At 37.0% G+C, this 18,396-nt stretch overlaps 1 protein-coding gene across 1 annotated transcript in view; it reads right to left on the bottom strand.

The window, feature by feature from the left end:
- LOC119773038 (EGF-like repeat and discoidin I-like domain-containing protein 3) overlaps positions 1-18,396 on the bottom strand; it is a 158,973-nt gene that overhangs the window by 3,312 nt on the left and 137,265 nt on the right. Inside the window, exon 9 of the mRNA XM_038269832.1 lies at positions 9,555-9,710. Coding sequence (XP_038125760.1) covers positions 9,555-9,710 — 156 coding nt within the window. The remainder of the gene's footprint in view (positions 1-9,554; positions 9,711-18,396) is intronic.

Below are 18,396 nucleotides of genomic sequence, written 5' to 3'. Positions count from 1 at the left end.
GGAAATTTTTTGGATAACCTATGAGAATATTCGTTAGGAAGCCATACACTTCTAGTGTCTATTGAGCTCCAACTTATTTTATCTACTTTAAAAAATCCTGGTTTGGTGATGTTGGAATGCATGGGTTCTGGGATAATAACATCTCAAAATTTCATTTATTTTCACTATTATTATCAACACGTGCAGAATGAACCACAAGCAAAGCAAATATCATCAATAAAAATCTGTTTTATCATGAAAATAATCCAAACAGTGCAATTTAATCTGAAAAGAGCATTTTTGTTATTTTGATCAAAGCTTAATTACATTTTTTTAATATATTAGAGTTATAGAATAGGAAACAAAAATGGTTTTATAAAACAAAGACAGTCTGTAACTGGTAGAATCTGAAACAATAACAGCATCAAAGAATTTTCTAAGGCTACTATTACACTGCAGGCCTTAATGCTCAATTCCGTTTTTTTGTAAAATAATTTTTTTTTTGTGCCGTTGTTCACATTTCCAAATATATGCGACTTGTATGTGAACTCCAGCGTGAACTACATTCATGCAACTTAAGTGTCCGGCATGTGCAGTAGAGGGGGCAATGATGTCACAAGTGAGCATGCTCTGTGTTTACGGAAGTAAACATGGATGGTAGTGCTAGAGCGCATCCGCGATCTTAAGCAACCTCAGCTACAGTAGTGCATTAACAACACAATCTCTTCAAGATGGTTACAAATAAAGACTGCTCTCCGTATTACTGTCTACCATGGTTGTTAATTTTCTTCCAGCTTCCAGACGCAGAAAATTTACCTTTGTTGAGTATTAATAGCGAACAGGTTGGAGGAATGTGGTCAGGTCGCATTTGAAAAGATCATATACGTATCAGATTCAGGAATACATAGCCAAGTGGCTTGGGTCGCATTGGAAAAAATCTGATCTGTATTGTTCAGACTGTCGTGAAAAGATCAGATACAGGTAGCATGTGGCCAAAAAAAAAAAAAATCGGATTTCAGGCAACTGTGTAACCATATCAGATTTTCCTTTCAAATCACATAGATGTAATATAGCTGAAAGCAGCACATTTACAGTTATATAAAAAGGAATAAAAACCATCACCTTTTATCTTTCCTTCAAAATAGACTGTTATATATATTTTACCTGACATAGATTTTCATGATTTTTATAGCTCTGCTTAGGTGGTGATGGATAAGAGGTAGTTTATATCAGCAATTCTAATCCAAAAAAATGAAACTCATATAATATTGGTTCCTGACATACACAGTTATGTATTTCATAATTTTTCATTATGTGCAGGAAAATGCAAAAAGCTGTTTCTTATAACCTACTGTAAAGAAAAAGATGCATGTAAATTTTAATAGACAAGCATCCTTATATTAATATCCTTTACAGGAAAAGCAAGTCGCAGGAGGACATTGCTAAAGAAGATGGCTTGTCAGAAATTTTAATCTAAGCATTTGGACTAGAGATGGACTGATACATTGGCAGCTGATATTTTTAGCCATTATCAACATTTATTTTCTCTTAACATTATCAGCCCATATATGAATGCATTTGCCAATTTATTATTGTATTCATCAGCCATGCCTTGAGATCAAATGAAGGTCATACATTGCTGTTCTGCCGGTTTGCTATCCTTTTGCTCCTTTTTTGTTTCAGTTGAGACTTGTGTAACATTTTTTTTTTAATAATTGTATTACTATTTATTAGGAAATTAAGAGAAGAAAAAGCAGGAGACACGGTGGTGCAGGGGGTAGAACTGTTGCCTTAGCAAGAAGGTTTGAGGTTTGATTCCCATCCTGGGGTCTTTCTGCATGGAGTTTGCATGTTCACCCTGTTCTGCATGGGTTCTCTCCAGCTTCATCCCATAGTCCAAACACATGACCGTTAGGTTAATTGGCCTCTCTTACCCTTAGGTGTTTGTGTGTGTGTGCATGGTTGTGTGTCTCTGTGTTGTCCTGCGACAGACATGTAAGCTGTCCATGGTATACCATTGCTTTCACCCATGGACTGCCGAAGATAGGCAACACCATGACACGGACAGCATAACGTTAAAAGATGGATGGATGGAGGAAAAAAAAGCAATATAGGCTTCAAAAATTTGCCCCTTAATATCTGACAGCTTATATTGGAAATTGCTGATATAAAGAAAGAAATAGTATTAGTAATAGTAAAAGTATTTACTTCTTTACAAGAAGATGATAGACAGTAGATTCAGCTCTGCATCTGATTCAGCAGATCTCCAACTAAGCATAAAGTACTCAGTACATAGTACACTTTGATAATGTACTGTTTCATCAGTTTAATATCACTCTATGTATACAAATGACAATAAAGTTGTCCAAGTCTAACTAAATCCAAGAATGTCATCTTGTTGGATGTTAAATGTGCCTAAAGCAACATTTTAAGGTTTGACCATTTCCATATTGGATCATCACCCAGGGAAACAAGCTCTTTTGTTCATTATTAGGAGCTTTAAAATGTGCTTAATGACAGCTGGATGAAATAAATTCTAAGTAAATGCATCTGCACAGGGTGCTTCCTTCAAGAATCTGATAATGTCAATTTAACACTTATCATTATGCCTGTGTAATTGGGATGAAATAGGATTCAGTCTAGTGTGGAATAGAAAAGCGGTGGGATAAATCCAAACAGGTGCCGAAAACTGGGATTTACATATTTTGACTTCATTTTAGGCTAATTCCCTTTCAAATATTCATAAGAACTTGGCAGATTCTGTGTGGTTGGAGAGAATATTCACAAAGTGTGAAACACATCTTGCACTTCAACAGTCCAACTACAAAAAGAACAACAAAAATCCAAAATCGTATTTAAGTTGTCAAAAGAAGCTAGATGAGTTAAGGTGAATTATAAGCTGAGACAAAATTCCTAAAGGATTCATACAATTCCCTACAGGGGGGAATTGTGTGAATCCTGTAGCTGCTTTAGCTCATTCCCTACAGAAGGGAATTATATGAAGGTGGCAATTAAAAAGTATAATATATACTGTTGCATTAACACAGATGTTTTGTTAAAATTATTTCTATGTTGAAAAACGGTACAGTGTTCCTTTTCTGAAGGTACAAAAATACATATTTATAGTATATCCTTACTCATTCACTCAGATCAGAGTTTTCACTCTTTCAACATTTGAAAATATGAATTATGTTCTGAAAATCAAATGATAACATTTTACTATTTACATTTTATGATTACTCACAGTAAAGACTAATCTGGTGTAAATTTTTGTCTTCGGGAAACCAAAATAATTTGTTTTGGTGGATTTAAACTGCTGCAAGAGAGCTGATAAAAGTTAAAAGTGGAGATTATAGCTCTTACATTTGATATTATCTCTACTAGATCCCAATTGAATACAAAATTAAACTTATGAATAGCTGTGGTAAACCAAACCTATATTTTATGTTAAATACTTATACTGTATTATCAAAATCCCTGGTTTACCAGGGGGTTTAATCTCCAGTATAAAAATAGGAGGCAGATATCAGCTGCCTCTATTATAGAACCAACTCCCAATTTTTGTAGAAAGTCTGACTGCTTTTAATGCAAACTTTCTCATTGCTAGATTAGATTGGGTTACTTCTCTCCATAATAAGTCACTAAACAACTTTAAATCAGAGGCAATCAGACTTTCACTCCCCTTTTCGACCCTTATCCGGGAGTCATCGTGAATTCTGTCGGCCCACAATACACCAACCTGGAGTTGGGGCATTGATGTTATTAAGCACCTGGAGGACATCCTGCTCAGCACATTCCAAGTCAGATGCAAAGCAATTACCCATCCGCTGTTCTCCTGGTTGCTGGGGGTCTGTTGTTTTATATGGGTTTTGTTTTTAGCCATTTGAATAATGATGCTTGTGTGACTTGTTGGGACTGAGTCCCATTACAAAACCGCTGTACTGTTGCAGATCACCATAAAAAAAATCAGGAAAAAGCAATTAGTCTTCACATCAAACTATTTTATGTGACACTGAGCTGAAACACCGAACTGTTCTGAGCAGGCAGGCAGTAGGACGAGCAGCATCAAAGCCATTGTGCGGCACACTAAACAATGTGCATTTAGTGCCTGGTGGTGCAGACGTAACAGACCTAGATGCTCAACTGGAGGATCATACTTGCTACCAACTATCCCACATTTTTTTGTCCATCTGAAAAAAAGAACGGAAAACTTGGAAATATTTAACAAAAAGAAAAATTAGGAAATTCTCCACTGGACAGTACACTTAGAGTCTGCTCAGCATGTGCAATGGTCTGAGTATGTGGGAGCCTTTAACTGTCCTAACATTTGCAACTTCGGTTCTGCTAGTTTTGCCTGTTTTGAAGGTGACAATGGAGAAAAGATATATTTCCTCTCACGGTTGTGCTTGGTGTGTGTCTTGTCTTATCTGTGTTTCTAGAAGGCAGTCTCTCTGTTCTGAATTGGGATTATAAAAAATACTGAAGAGAATTAAATGTGATATGAAAGATGGTTCAGTTGTAAGATAACATTGGTAACATGATGTAAGAGTCAATAGAGTTCAAAGGCTTATACTTTAAAGTGGGTCTATAAATTTCAAGGCCTTCTCTAAGAAACTGTAAATGGTGTACACGTTTATATATTTGCTTGTGTTTGTTTGAACCAAAAAATTCTTTACCACCTTACTCTCATATTACTTTCATCAATTTCTTTCTTTGGTAAAACTATTTCAGTTGTGCCAGGCTCAGCCTGTTGTCAGACTATTTAAGTCTAAGCTAAAACTCATCATCTTATTGTGCTCTCTCGTTGTTTCTTCCTCTTTGTCCCTCATGCAGTTGCTCCTACACTGCTTAATACTGTATATTCAGGCTTTAGTCTTGCAGAAAATAAACTTATAATGTGGTATTCTTTGCAAATGTTGCCATATAGAATTTAGTTGATTCATTATTTGAATCCAAACTAATTTACGGTCTTTCATCGCCCTTTTTTAATGTAGCAAATAAAAGTGATAGTTTAGTGATAGTTTCACATATAGATTAGACACATAATTAAATAAAGTTTTTATGTTAACAGCACCTTTTTAAGTTGAGCATCATTACTTCTATGTTTATAAACTTACTGTTTACATTAGCTTCAATTATAAAGAGATGTGAACTTTGATACAATTGTTAGTGTTTAAACGGGTGCTAAATATTTTTTTTCTGTGTTCACTAAACAGCTAGGTAAGTTATCTATTTCCATTCGCTACAGATTGCTAAAAACGTATTCATTACTAGCATTGTAAAGGTCTACAGCCTCATAAGCCTACATTGTAACACGACAGCCTTATCAATAGCTACGTTTACATGGGCAAAATTTCCCTGATCCGATCCAAACCTTGGTTGATCGGAAATTCAAAATCTTTGTTTACATGGACACTAAATGAAATGATCCGATCATGACGTGTGTATACATGTACCAAGCGTTGGATCAGATTAAATCTTTTAAGCATGCGCAGAACTTCCTGCCAAACTTGGCAGTTCTGTCTGCGTCTGGTTTTTGGGAGGCCTGACAAACGATGCGCTCGGAGCGAGCGGAAAGAAAAAAGGAGAGAGGAGGAAAAAAGCGCTTGGCAGCGAAATGTACGAGAGAAAATGTAGAGAATGAGCGACTGAACCGGCGTGGGAGAGCGAGTGGGCTGTGGAGAGAGAAAAGAGGAAGAGGATAAATTCCTGCTTCCTGCAGCTTTAAATGAACTTGAGTGTATAAGTCGGCGTTCCTAGACTCCCCCCGCTATGTTGTTCACAGCGAGAGCGACCGGTGGTTTCCTGTTGTTGACAAGGCGGAAAAACGTCACGCTGACGTCGCACACATGCGCAGTGAAGATTATTTTACTCTTAAGATCCGAATGGGTGTTTACATGGACGCCAATCGGAATGGCGATCGGCAAAAACCACCTCTCTCATTCGGAATTAAATTTAGCTATGGCTATGCTTTGCACACATAACAATGACACTGGCCAAACCAGTTAAAAAACAAAAATAATTCTCAGCAGCTGCACCTGTTACAAAAAAGTCTGAAACTGAAAAATGCAGAGAATTATTCAATCACACAGTTTTCAGAAAGTGCATTTTCCTCTATTCTGCACTTTAGATGGCTGTATCGATACTTTTGAAAATGAGTATTGTATCCGGATACAACGTTTCAGTATCGATACTTTTTTGAGTATCGATACTTTTGATAAAGGACATATCAATGGCTTGCCAGCAGTAACACCTCCAGATCACTAAAATGTGACCTAAATAAGGTCCTTTTCTAAACTGTCGGGAGATGTGCACTTCCGGCTCCTGATTTTCCTAGCTCATACAGTATGAATCACAGAATGAAGAACAGGCTTTGTACACTTCTGGGATAAAAAACAGTAGAACCAACACTCCATTATTTAAACCCTTGGTGAGGTCAAGGGATCAGATTCTCCCAATCGTTTTACCCTCTAGTCTGTTTCTGCCTGACATGTCTATGGTGTAACAAACTCAATTTCATCAACAGTTGCCTGCCATCTAGGCCAAGTGTTTCATTCATCAAACACACATGCAAGTGCCTCTTAAGTGTTTTGTTTTGACATGTACTGAGGCTTAGGATCATTGGAACCCAAATATAACCATCGGAGCATAATTGCGTAATTTTATTCATAGTTACCCTCTAACCTGGAGAAAACTGATGGCTCTAATGGCTAATTAACCCTAATGCCACCCATGAAACACTGTTTAACACAATTCAGTTACTTTTTTTCCTTGGTTGTTTCCATTGTCAAGCTATCCAAGTCCAGTCATAAAAGAGCACCATTGCAGTTCTACTGTAGTGAATACATTAAACTAAGTTTAGGAAGTTTACGGACAGTAGATAGCATAATTTTGCAATGTTTAAATAGTGGACAGAGCTGTTACCTGTCTCGGCTATAAGTGTGGCTTTATTTGATTTATTTGCATAGAGATGGATAACATGCAACTCTATAGATTTTGCAGAGGGACGTTGTGTGTGTGTGCTGCTGAGGCCTGCTTTGACAACATCTGTATTCCGACAGAGCCTCCTCTCTCAATCTAGATCTAACTGCCTGCAGCCTCTGCCACACAGGAGCCGAAGGGAAAAGCTGAGAAGAATACTTACAAGCCTACACTGGTGTGCTGGAGCTAGACACTAAGCCACACACACAGGCACACGTGCGAGGCCAGTATATTCCTGCCAAGTCAAGCATTGTGTAGTGCCAGGAGGAGCCTCCGGAGGCCAACAGAAAAATGTGTCCTCCAGCATTAATGGCTGCTTTAGCTGACTGACAGAAGAAAACATCTTCAGAAATCATACAGTTAAACAGCCACTTGGCTCTCAGATGTCTTAGTAAACATACATGTCCCATTATAGAGAGAGATACTCTAAGTATCATACTTTCAGCTTCAAATAGTTAAATATTGAACCTTAAATTGATCGACATGGAAAATACATTTTTTTATAGTTAGCTTTATGTGCATGCAGGAATCATCAGAAATTTGTCAGTCATTGAGAAATTCTACTTTCTGCATGTAAATAAATCATTCCATCATTACATAAAGTACTGTCCAACAGGCACCCTTATCAGCAAGCCGAACTACCTCAGTTGACTACTTTTTAGGTGAATGAGCAACAATGTTGCTCTTTTGGTTATGATCCAAATCTTGTGGCCATAGAATTAGGTAACATAAATATAGAGGCAATGGGCCACATGCAAAAACCATTTATATAGACAAATTTGTCTTAAATAATTTCAAAAATGTTAAAAAAGCAATCCACTGGACTTTGTTTCCAAGTCTGAAGACGTTTTCAGTTCAAAATGTCAGAATCGGCGTTGAGTTCAAGGCTTCACAGAGTGGACTTAAACAACACCATGTTTTGGCTTGGAAAACATGCTAATTGAACCGGATACTGTAAATATGTCTGAAGAAGATTATGTCCCTTAGGAATGGGGAGTCGTTGGGTTCTTTGTTAGCCTGTGGCTCTTGGAATGAGTTTGGAATTTATATAATACGGATGACTGAGACTCTTCACCAGCGTATTGTTCTTAAATCATTCATATGAATGATTTAGGAGAAAATGTCACATTCAACATTTTCCTCTAATTTCTAATCTTCTGTCAGGTATGAACAAATCTTAGGAGTGCTCCATACTTGACGCAGGAGTCAGTTAATCAGTAATCCAAATCTAGTTTTTCACTGCAGTAAAATGACTCAATTTTTTTGTGCTATCTATTTAATTATGTTACATCATAATGTATTAAGTAACTCTGCAATTATAAATTACATTTTTATATGCTGATGACAGAACTACCGGTCACTACACCTGCAGCTGGCATGTCAGTAATCAGGAGAGAGTGGATTAAGTGAACTGAAAATGGATAGAAAGTGCAGCAACAAAGTAAGACATGCATTCAGTTCACTCCATGGCAGCTCCTCCATTGGCTTTGTTATTACACTAAATATGGAATGTTCAGGTATGGGTCTGTCTGCATTTCTCCAATTCGAGTTTCACCGTTAACACTTTGTGTTTTTGCATAAGAGAGATGGAGAGTGTGATGAAGGGATGGCAGATGTAAAGTAAACATGTGCGTGTTTATCAAAAGGAGATTTTGCAGAGTGTTTTTGACACCAGAAATTATTTAGCCTACCAAATATAGCTCTCAAGCTGTCTTTGGCACTTGTGATATTGCACATATTGATACTTGGATGATGATTATGATTTAGAATACTCTGCAGCACTATTCCTCTATTAGTTTCCAAATCTAACAAAATAATTAATATTCTAAGATATGAAAATTTAGCAGTGCGGATGTTTGAAAAGTAAACTGCAATTACACTTTAAATAACTCAAACTAATAAAATATAATGTAATTACATTTAAGCGTGCATATTTTGAGCTTTAATCCCTGCAGGCATTGCATCAAGATCAAAAATAATTAAATCATTTAATAACGCAGATACACACATAACCTCCTGCCAATGTGCAAAGACAACAAGCTGGAGGTTCAGTAGGAGCCCTTTGACTGCACGTTTCAGGATATTAGTAGAGAGGCTGCTGCAGCTCTCTGTTTATGTAGATGACTGAGATAGACATGAACTCTTCTGAAGGACCGTGAACAGGTCTGTGAGAATAGCACTGTCTCAGCTAGGCTGACAGCAGGGTCTTATCTAATCCCAAGCCTATCAGAGGACAGACCAGAGATGTTCTGTTCAATCCAAAGATAAGAGGATGCAAAAGTGTAGTGAAGAAAAGGAGATAGCTTCCCAAATAGATATCCTCAAGGCTAATGCCTCTTCTTTAAGTTTTTTATTAAGAATTTTTCATGCCAAATGTATCTCTTCATGCTATGGTTTCAGGCTGCTAACAATATCAACTGAAGACTTTCTTGTTTGTACTTCTGTTATAAATATTTCAAATCAACTGTTCTCAGAGTACCTACAGCCATAATACTCCATTAGGTTTTCTTTGTTCCTTTTGGTGCTGACAGTCAAGGTGTGTTGATGAAGACACATAATGGTCATTCATATGCAGAGGAAAAAACACAACTTACCTTGTCTTTTCCCTGTTTCTGATCTTGATACACATTCCACCGCTCTCCATCGTTACTGTAAGCTACTTTGTATGAGCCAACAAACTGGACGTGGCCAAAGTCTTTAGCTCCCTGTGTGATGATCCCTGTAACCTTGGTAGGCACAAGCAGATCCACCTAGGAGAAGCAAAGGGTACAGAAAAAAAAAGAAAAAGAGAAGGGAAAAGAAAAAAAAGAATGATGAATTTCAAAGCTGGAAAACTTCAACAAGTTAAAATGCGGTCTGATGTGTGCAAGTCTAACAATACAGTCAGTATCTTTTTACTTCCCTTCAATGTCATCTGTATACCTACAGAGTAAAGACATTTGGTGCAGTTCAAGTGAGTTTCAATTATTCACAGAATATTGAACAACAAGGCTAAGTCCACAGCCTGGCCTAAGCAAAACAGAAACTGCATGCAGCAGCAACTTCTCAGACCCACGCTACACCATCTGGGTTAATTTTTAATGGGGTCTCATTTGCTACAAACAATTTACCATCCAAAGTTTCTTAGCCTTGTAAAAACGTCTGTTTTGTAGATTAAATTAAACTTTTCACTAATGGTTGTTTCAACATAAAATAATGTATCAAAGCTAGTCTAAGAATTAAACTGTATAAAATGCTTAACATGTACAAGAACTTGCTACATTCTTAGTACCAAAGCCCAAATAGTCTTCCTACTATGTTAAATTAAATAATTGCAAATGTATTATGCATAATATACATAACAATTCCCCTGAAATATATCAGCAAAACAAAAATGACTGCTAACATCAACATTAGTGGTTAATTTCCTATACTGGACAACTGTAGCATTTTATAGCAACACTTATTCTTGTATCGAAGGCAGTTGTAAATGTGTGGCATTTATGTATTTTTTGTGACTAAGATCAATTGTAAAGTGATTTAGTTATGTATATTTCTATGTGACAAAATATTCCTTCCTTTTTAGTACAGTACATCACAGGAAAAGGTTATTTCTTTTATATAGTGCAATATTCAACTTTCCATACTTGCATAGTGAAAAATTTACCATTCCGATGAGTAAAAACTCTAGAAATAATGATGTAGTTGTCATGGTGTCTCTGATGAGGGGCTATTTTTTTTATAAAAGTCATATGACATATCCTAAATAATTAATAGGACAACTTGGTGATGTTGATAGCACAAATGCCACTGTAAAGCTGTCTAACCTATCAGACCCTTTAGAGCAGCACGAATTTGCCACCAACAAAAGATGAAAAACTAGCTGTGACAAATACAGTGGGAAAATTTAGAGGCACAGACAGAGAGAGGTGCGAGAGAAACAAAAGGAAACAGATTCTGTTTTTCTTTTGCTGAATATGCTGAATAAATACTGGGACAACAATGCATCAAACTAATAGGCCTGGTCATGAGCCAAAACATTCTACGCCATGTTCACACACGCTTAAAAGCAAAAACAAAAAAAAAGTAAGAAAGGGCTTATGTAAGCAAAGATACTAATATTTGATGAACTCATGTTTTTCAGGTATTGGCATAATGCACTGAACAATGGAACCATCAAACTGTTCACAATAAGTTAAGTTTTCATTTTCCATATATAAAGTTTTAGCAATGCATCAGAGGACCACTGTCTGTTATTGAAGACGGAAGATTATGGGTTCTCTCTTAAATGTTGACCTCCTGCTGTGTGTATAAGGGGATACAAGATGGAATATTTTTAATCTTTAAAATGCACCCATATTATTCTGCATTCAACTCTGCATTTGCAAGAAGCAAACCCACTCAAAGTAGAAGAACAGCTTGCTTGTGGACACCTAATCATGCTGTCATTAAAGCTATGCAGTTATGCAGATGCCGCACGGCATATATACATGCTTCATTTAATGCGAATTTGCTATTCATGGAGTTTTCCCAGCAAATAAATTCTTCATATGCCTTAATTTGCAAATGCAAAGCTCATTTCTGTTTTGTCTGTGGCAGCAGGGAAAGGAACATTTTTACTATGATGTATACCAATACATTAAGGCAACAGCTCTCTTACAATAATAATGTCAACACAAAACCCTGGAATAAAGGAGAGAGGAGTAGGAGATACCGTTAAGTTGATTCTAAGGGGTATGACACCTCGCATCAGGAGGCTTTGATTATGCTCCAGTTGCCGAGCAGAGAGGTAATCTCATTCCAGCCGAGCAAGTCAAGTCTGCCACAAAAACAAAGGCACACTTGAAGTGAAACCTGTAATTGCTGTCACAAGTAGCGGTCAAAAAATACGACCGCCCCTAGCTACACCAGCTCTCAGCACTTTGATGGCCCAAACTGAATTATGGAGAGAGATAAGCCTGTTAAAACAAGGTCTTTGCTTCGGCTCCATTCCTTCTTCTGTTCTTTCTTCCATCACACTCTCTATCCAAGTTAGTCCTCTGTGAGCTTTTAACCCAAACAAACTGGTTTTAAGTGCTTGTGGCACAGATGTTCTAAAAATATCAAACAAGAATTATGAAATAAGCTCAAGATTATCCTTTTTGTTCTTGAAATCATTAAATAGGTTTAATTTTAGTTTATATCTGTAGGGTAAACTGACCTTCGGTTCTACCTTTTTATCTCCAAAGATTATCTTCACTCCTGCCCCCATCAAATAGCCTGCTAGATTTTATTATGCAGTGATAAATGAGATCTATTTGAGCCCAAACAAAGCTTCTGTCTGATCTACCGGCTATGTGGAAGTTGTGTGTTTCTGTGCTTCACCTCTACAGGGTGTTACCTACAGGTGATTTTGTACAGCTGCAGCCCATCAAGGCCAATCAGAGCGAGCTTAAGCAGAGAATATTCCCCCGAGGGAGTAATCAGGCCTCCTATCTGCCTGTGATCTTCATATGTCTTTTTTGCTTACCTACTTGTTGACTCTATGAAGGGTCTCTACCCACAGTATAATCCTGGGAAAACAAGTCTCCTAGGAATCTGCTCCCCTGGATCCAAAGTCAGTACTCATCCTTTATCAACCAATACCACTTCCCATCCACCCTCCAACATTCCACCAACATCCCTATCTCCTTCTGGTAAACAAACAAAGAAGCGTTAGCTCTCTTCACCGCTCAACACAATGTACCAAATTCAGTCTCTCTGGGTTCTTAGATCATGATTATCTCTATAAATGGTAAGAAAGTACCCTTATTACCAATGAACATGAGTTCTTAAACTATTATTCTTCTGCAAACAACTTCCTCTTCCTAATTCCTTCCTGAATCTCTTCCTTAGGCCCAGAAGAAATCTTTGGTCTTACAAAAACACCAACATGACATGCTTTCACCTTGAAGTAGTATCTCATATCCAAGTTAAACGTTAACAGACACAAAAATCCAAACATGGAGCAAGACCACTGGCGCTGGGGTCCGTTTCACAAAGCAGATTTAACAAACTCTGATTCAACTCTGCAACTCTAAATTGATCTAGCCTAAAGTTGGAACTGTGAGTTTTTGGTTTCACAACAGCTGCTATGAATTAGTTCTCCAAGTAGAACCACTCAGAGTTTAGCACATGCCTAACAAGTATGAAAAGCCATTATGAGTGGAGAATCGATTGCACCATGACAAGAGGCAAAAGGAAGAACCTATTTCACCCCACTGGGACGAGATGCAGAAATGCAGAAATGAAAAAGTAAAAAAGATGTGTTTAAGAGAAACAGTGCTACAACTGCAAAGAAGAAGAAGATGGCAAAGGATAAGATTGTTACTCAAGTTAATATGTAAGTTTATATGAAGTGAACTATGGCAGGCCATTTATTATAAGCACTCTCCTCTCTAATGTTCCATTGGTATATTTCCCAAAATACTATACTTCTTGATAAAAATCATTTTGCGGTTAACCTGCTTCGTGAAACTGACCCCTGTTCTGTTCATAGTTTATCTTTTTGAGACAAGAAATCATAGTACTTTATTTGTCAAGCTGTGTCTTTAAGACAAATATATGTTTGAGAAGGGAATTTGTATAACCCTGTATATATATAGTATATCTCTGATCCCATAATCAGAATACTTAGAAGTTCCTCCCAGCACTTTAGATTTTTTTTAAACATGCTGAGGTGAATGCAGATGGGCTTTCTTAAAAGGCCTGTCAATTGTATACTTGAACTTATCTTACTTCAACTTCTAAAGGATTTTGCTTCAAATGTATTGGCCTTCAAGCAAAGTAAACATAGGTTATCCTCTTGACATGTGAGTTACACAGACTGATAATAAAAGACATGAGAATATATATATTAATAAGGATAACTTGATGTGGTGTCCCAAATAAGCCAGTTGCATTATCAAGTGAAACTATTGGCTTTAGGATGTCAGTAAGAGCTGATGAATCCAACGACTCTGTTCAAGACAGGTTTGTTTTTTTAAATATGTTTTACAGTACTCTATATTTGCAATCCCTAAAGATAAAAAATATTGTAAGTTTCTTTCCTTGAAGAACAAAGAGCTGTGCTGATTTTGCTCCGTATGTCTAAGAATCATTAAATCATTAGGAGGAATGCTGGTACGTAATACAGATTTTCTGAACATTCTCACAGGGCAAAATTCAGAGATGCATGCATAAAACTGGCAGTGAAATAAGGAGGAAGGCGATATGGTACATCAACTCCATATCAGTGTGATGATCATTACAGCTTAAAGCTATGGAAAAAAAGATAAAAACACCCTTATTCAATAATTCTTTTTTCTTTAGGAAGTTTAAATGAACCTATATCAGGTCGATTTACCTAATAATATAATGGCATTCTTTACATTCTTTGTATTGTTTGTGTGGGTTTATATTTAGCTTCAGTGCAAATCTTCTACCGCATTATAACAGCCGTCTTAAACTATCTTCATTATAATGCCTAACACATCAGAAGAGCTCATGAGCATGCATGATTCTCATTGAATAATAATGTTCCTTTAGTGTGGCAAGCACATATAGAGTCCAACATGCATAGCTTTAGCCTGAGTGTTTCTTTCATTCTAGCTTTTACTTTAGATATCCAAAAGAATCTCCTGAAACCAATTTCACAAGCTAAATGTACAGTACAAGAGTAATTGGAACTGTTCCAGTTAGTCTTCCTGCTCCAACCTTTGCAAATTTTAATAAAACTAATAAAAATCAGAATTCATCAACAGTATATAGGAAAACACTGCATAGACAATTTTGACACTTTGTCAAATATATATTAAATTTATATTATATTGGATAATCTCATACCATACAAACTGCTCAAAAAAGCAACCAAGATGAAGATCAGCTTCTCCATGTGTGAGTACTTGGTTCTAGCACAGAAGGGTCAAAGGGAAGAGGAGCTCCTATCTCAAGTGGAAAGTCTAAGTATCTCTAACTACTGGGGTCCTTTTCAAAAAGCAGTTTTAACAAACTAAGATTGTGAATAAGTTCAGTTAGCTCTAAGGAGGTTAACTGAAGTTGACTTGAAAGACTTGAGATCTGAAATTAATTTATAGACAGTCAGAATGTTTATTCTAGACGTGGAGATTGAAATTTAGTTTGAAACTGTCATTTTGACAAGGAATCTTTTTTTTTTCTTTTTCAAATATCAGGAATACATTTTTAGTCAAAGCAATACCTATCAAAACGGCTTGCCAGAGCCTGTTGCAACAATGATAACTTTATAGGTTTATTTCTTGAATGGAAGTGGATCTCTGTATTAAAGGTATAGAAGACACTCTTTTATTTCCGGGTGGATCATCTAAATAAGTGGTCCTGCTAACTGTCAGCCATTCTGGTGATATGTTTACGTAAGGCGGTTCTACATATTCACTCCGCTAGCTATCTTTTTCTGCGCATGCACTCTCTCATCTGTTTAATGTGGTGAGTGACCGTTTAAGACAATCATTGAAGCTAACATTTCTTACCGCTGTTCTTTGAAAATGGCTGAGGGTCATAAGAGAAAAAGTGTCTATGCAGTGTATGAGAAGAAAAAAAGGCCTCAGAAGTGGCAGATATATCCCAGAATGCTTTGTGTGGAGAATTCTTCTCGCAAATCATTATGTGATTTGCTGTCACAATGGCCCGCTGTCGCTATAGGCGTCATTTTTTGATAGCCGATTGCGACTAATAACAAAGATGGCGCAGGCACTGTGCGGTGGAGAAGTTACATGACCAACAGAGCAAAAAACAATAATACTGTCCCCTATAAGTCTCAATCTAACTTGATTAAAAATATAAACCATTTTGGTTTATAATATTATTCAGATTTTTAGAAGGAAATTATTCAGTTTATAGATTTAGAACGGGTCATTCAATAATCTTTTCAGAAGATGCAGAACTTCTCAGGTTTTCCTAACATTTCCATGCAGTTTATTACATTGTAAAAGATCTTGCCTTATCAAGTTGTTAACTTTGTTAAAAAGGTTTAATTTTATTGTATATTAACTCAGCTCTGCTTGTGTTAAGTAGGTATTGTTTGGATGACAGTGAACTATTAAAAAGATAATTTTTTCTTTTCCTGTTAACACCTCTACATAATGTTTTAATTAAAATCTTTTTATACGGGATGACAGCAGAAGTGAAAATGGTGTCATTTCGCAACTCAACAACAGGTAGGGTATTCTTTGAATCTTAACAATATGTACAAACTAGGGGGGGGGGGGGGGGGGGGGGGGGGGGGGGGGTTGGGATTGATTGAAAGAACGAATGTCTCATCATCCGGATTTGCTCCGTGATCAGAGGAAATGTTACTTGGCTCAGAACAGTGGTGAAAATTGGAAGTTCAGTTTAATATAATACCACTCTGTGAATAGTTCCGTCTGAAATGAATGAAAATAGTTGTTTTAATGGTTATTGAGTCAGATATGTGGCGGTAATGTTTGATTTATCTAGAGGTTTTTATCTGTTACTGTGTAAATGAGTTTGGCTGTAATTTAAGGACAGATTCTAATAGATCTGCAGAGTGGGGACTATAAATCTGATAGGAGTTTAATTTTTTTTATTGTTGTTTTGCACAATATGCTTAACTAAGTATTTTTTGTTGTTGAATATTAGAGATTTTGCAGATATATTTTTTATAAATACATTGTTTAGATTTACTTATGTATTTCTAACCCTTTTATAGTATAGAAAATCCCTTTATTGTCCCACAATGGGCAAATTTACAGCAGCAGAAAGATTATTGAAAATGGTCACACAAATGAGGACCTTAGAAAAATGTATAAGAATAACATAATAGGGAAGAGTTAAAAAATAAACAATAAAATACTGTAAAGTGTTTTAACAATATAAAACTGGAGAATTAATAACCAATATGCAGCTATGGACATTTTTACAGTAATGGATATTTGAAAATAGCAGCAACATCCGAGATGTGCAAAATGACTTTAGCAGGTTATTTAACTGACTAAGGTTTCTATCATTACATTTGATTTGATTTGTTCCTGCTCCCGGTGGTTGGAATCTTTATTCCACTCTGGATTCTTGTGAGTGTAGTCTTTGTTCGCTTTAACTTTTTAAAAAATAAATAAATAAACAAACAGTTTTGAAAACCTCGGTATTCATTCTTTTCCTGCTTTGTGTGTCAACTTTCACGGTTGCTAAGCAACAGAGCATACGCCCGTAAAACCCGCCGAAGGGCGGACCTGTTCGAATTTACAGCCAAAACTCTTCTGGCCTCCTTATTTTCAAGGGCTTGGAAGGATCCAGTCTAGGTAGACCGCGTCCTTGGAGGATGCAGCCCAGGTTTTCGTACAGAGCCTCTGATTAAGAACAGGGCTGCCCGCACTGACGCGGCTCAGGGATTACGTCACACGGAGCGTCGTGCGCAGTGAAATCAGGACATTTCCTCACTTTCTAAAAAAAACCCGGGACGCCCGGGACAGGACGTGAAATACGGATATGTCCCAGGAAATACGGACGTTTGGTCACCCTAGTACAAACACCTTCTGTTTAGAAGGCAAGAGAAAAAACATTCAGTTAGTTGGAAGACGGTCTTTCAATTCAAAGGAGTCAGGATCACATATTGTTAGTCTGCAATCCACAATCATCATCATTATCAACAAAACTTCTGTTATCCCCCCAAAAATTAAACCTGATGTGTATTCAGATCCATGGGCCCCAGTGCAGTTGCCTCTGTACTCTTGATTTACACAACCCCACATTTTCTCTGACAACAGCACAGTTTGAAAACAGTTTCTAGACTCCAACTGCACAAAAACCTACCAGTTTTAGTTGTTGTGCAAACATGACAGAATACATCCACAATATGAGAAAGATTTGTAGGAATAATGTCTCAGGTGCATTAAACTTCTGGAGAGGGATAAACCTTACAAAAATTTTAATTCATTTCAGATCAAATGTTTGTAAGAAAACCAATTAAAGCTACAGTGTGTAATAATTACAGGCATATAAAGTCAGAAATTTAATATATTATACATAACTATGTTATTTATCATCACCTATGAGCTCAGCCTTTTAACCATAATATTTGCGTTGCCTTAGAATTCGTTATTTATAATTACATAGGAGCGGGTCTCGCAGCCATGGAGGCAGACATCTTTGCGCTACGGCAAGCGCAGAGGCAACAAACTAGCGATTGCGAGATCTCCCATTACGCTCGAAAATAACTACGGCAAGTTGAGAGAGATGAACTGAGACGGTACTGAACAGTAGATGGCAGTATTATGCCTGAGAAGCGTTTAGTCTGCCTGAAACCAAAGAAGAAGAAGAAGCAGGTATACTGCGCCTCAGTAACAAGAAAGGTGAACAAGGCGGCAGGCGTGAGTGACTTTGCAAACTGTTTGGCACTGTGTGGCCAAACATCAGACGAATGGAGGATCATGCCTACTCTGTATCACAACGAAAAGCAGCGGACAC

The sequence above is a fragment of the Cyprinodon tularosa genome, unplaced genomic scaffold, assembly GCF_016077235.1.
Source record: "Cyprinodon tularosa strain WSP-4 unplaced genomic scaffold, ASM1607723v1 ctg74, whole genome shotgun sequence".
NCBI lineage: Eukaryota > Metazoa > Chordata > Actinopteri > Cyprinodontiformes > Cyprinodontidae > Cyprinodon > Cyprinodon tularosa.
This window is presented reverse-complemented; position numbering and strand designations above follow the sequence as displayed.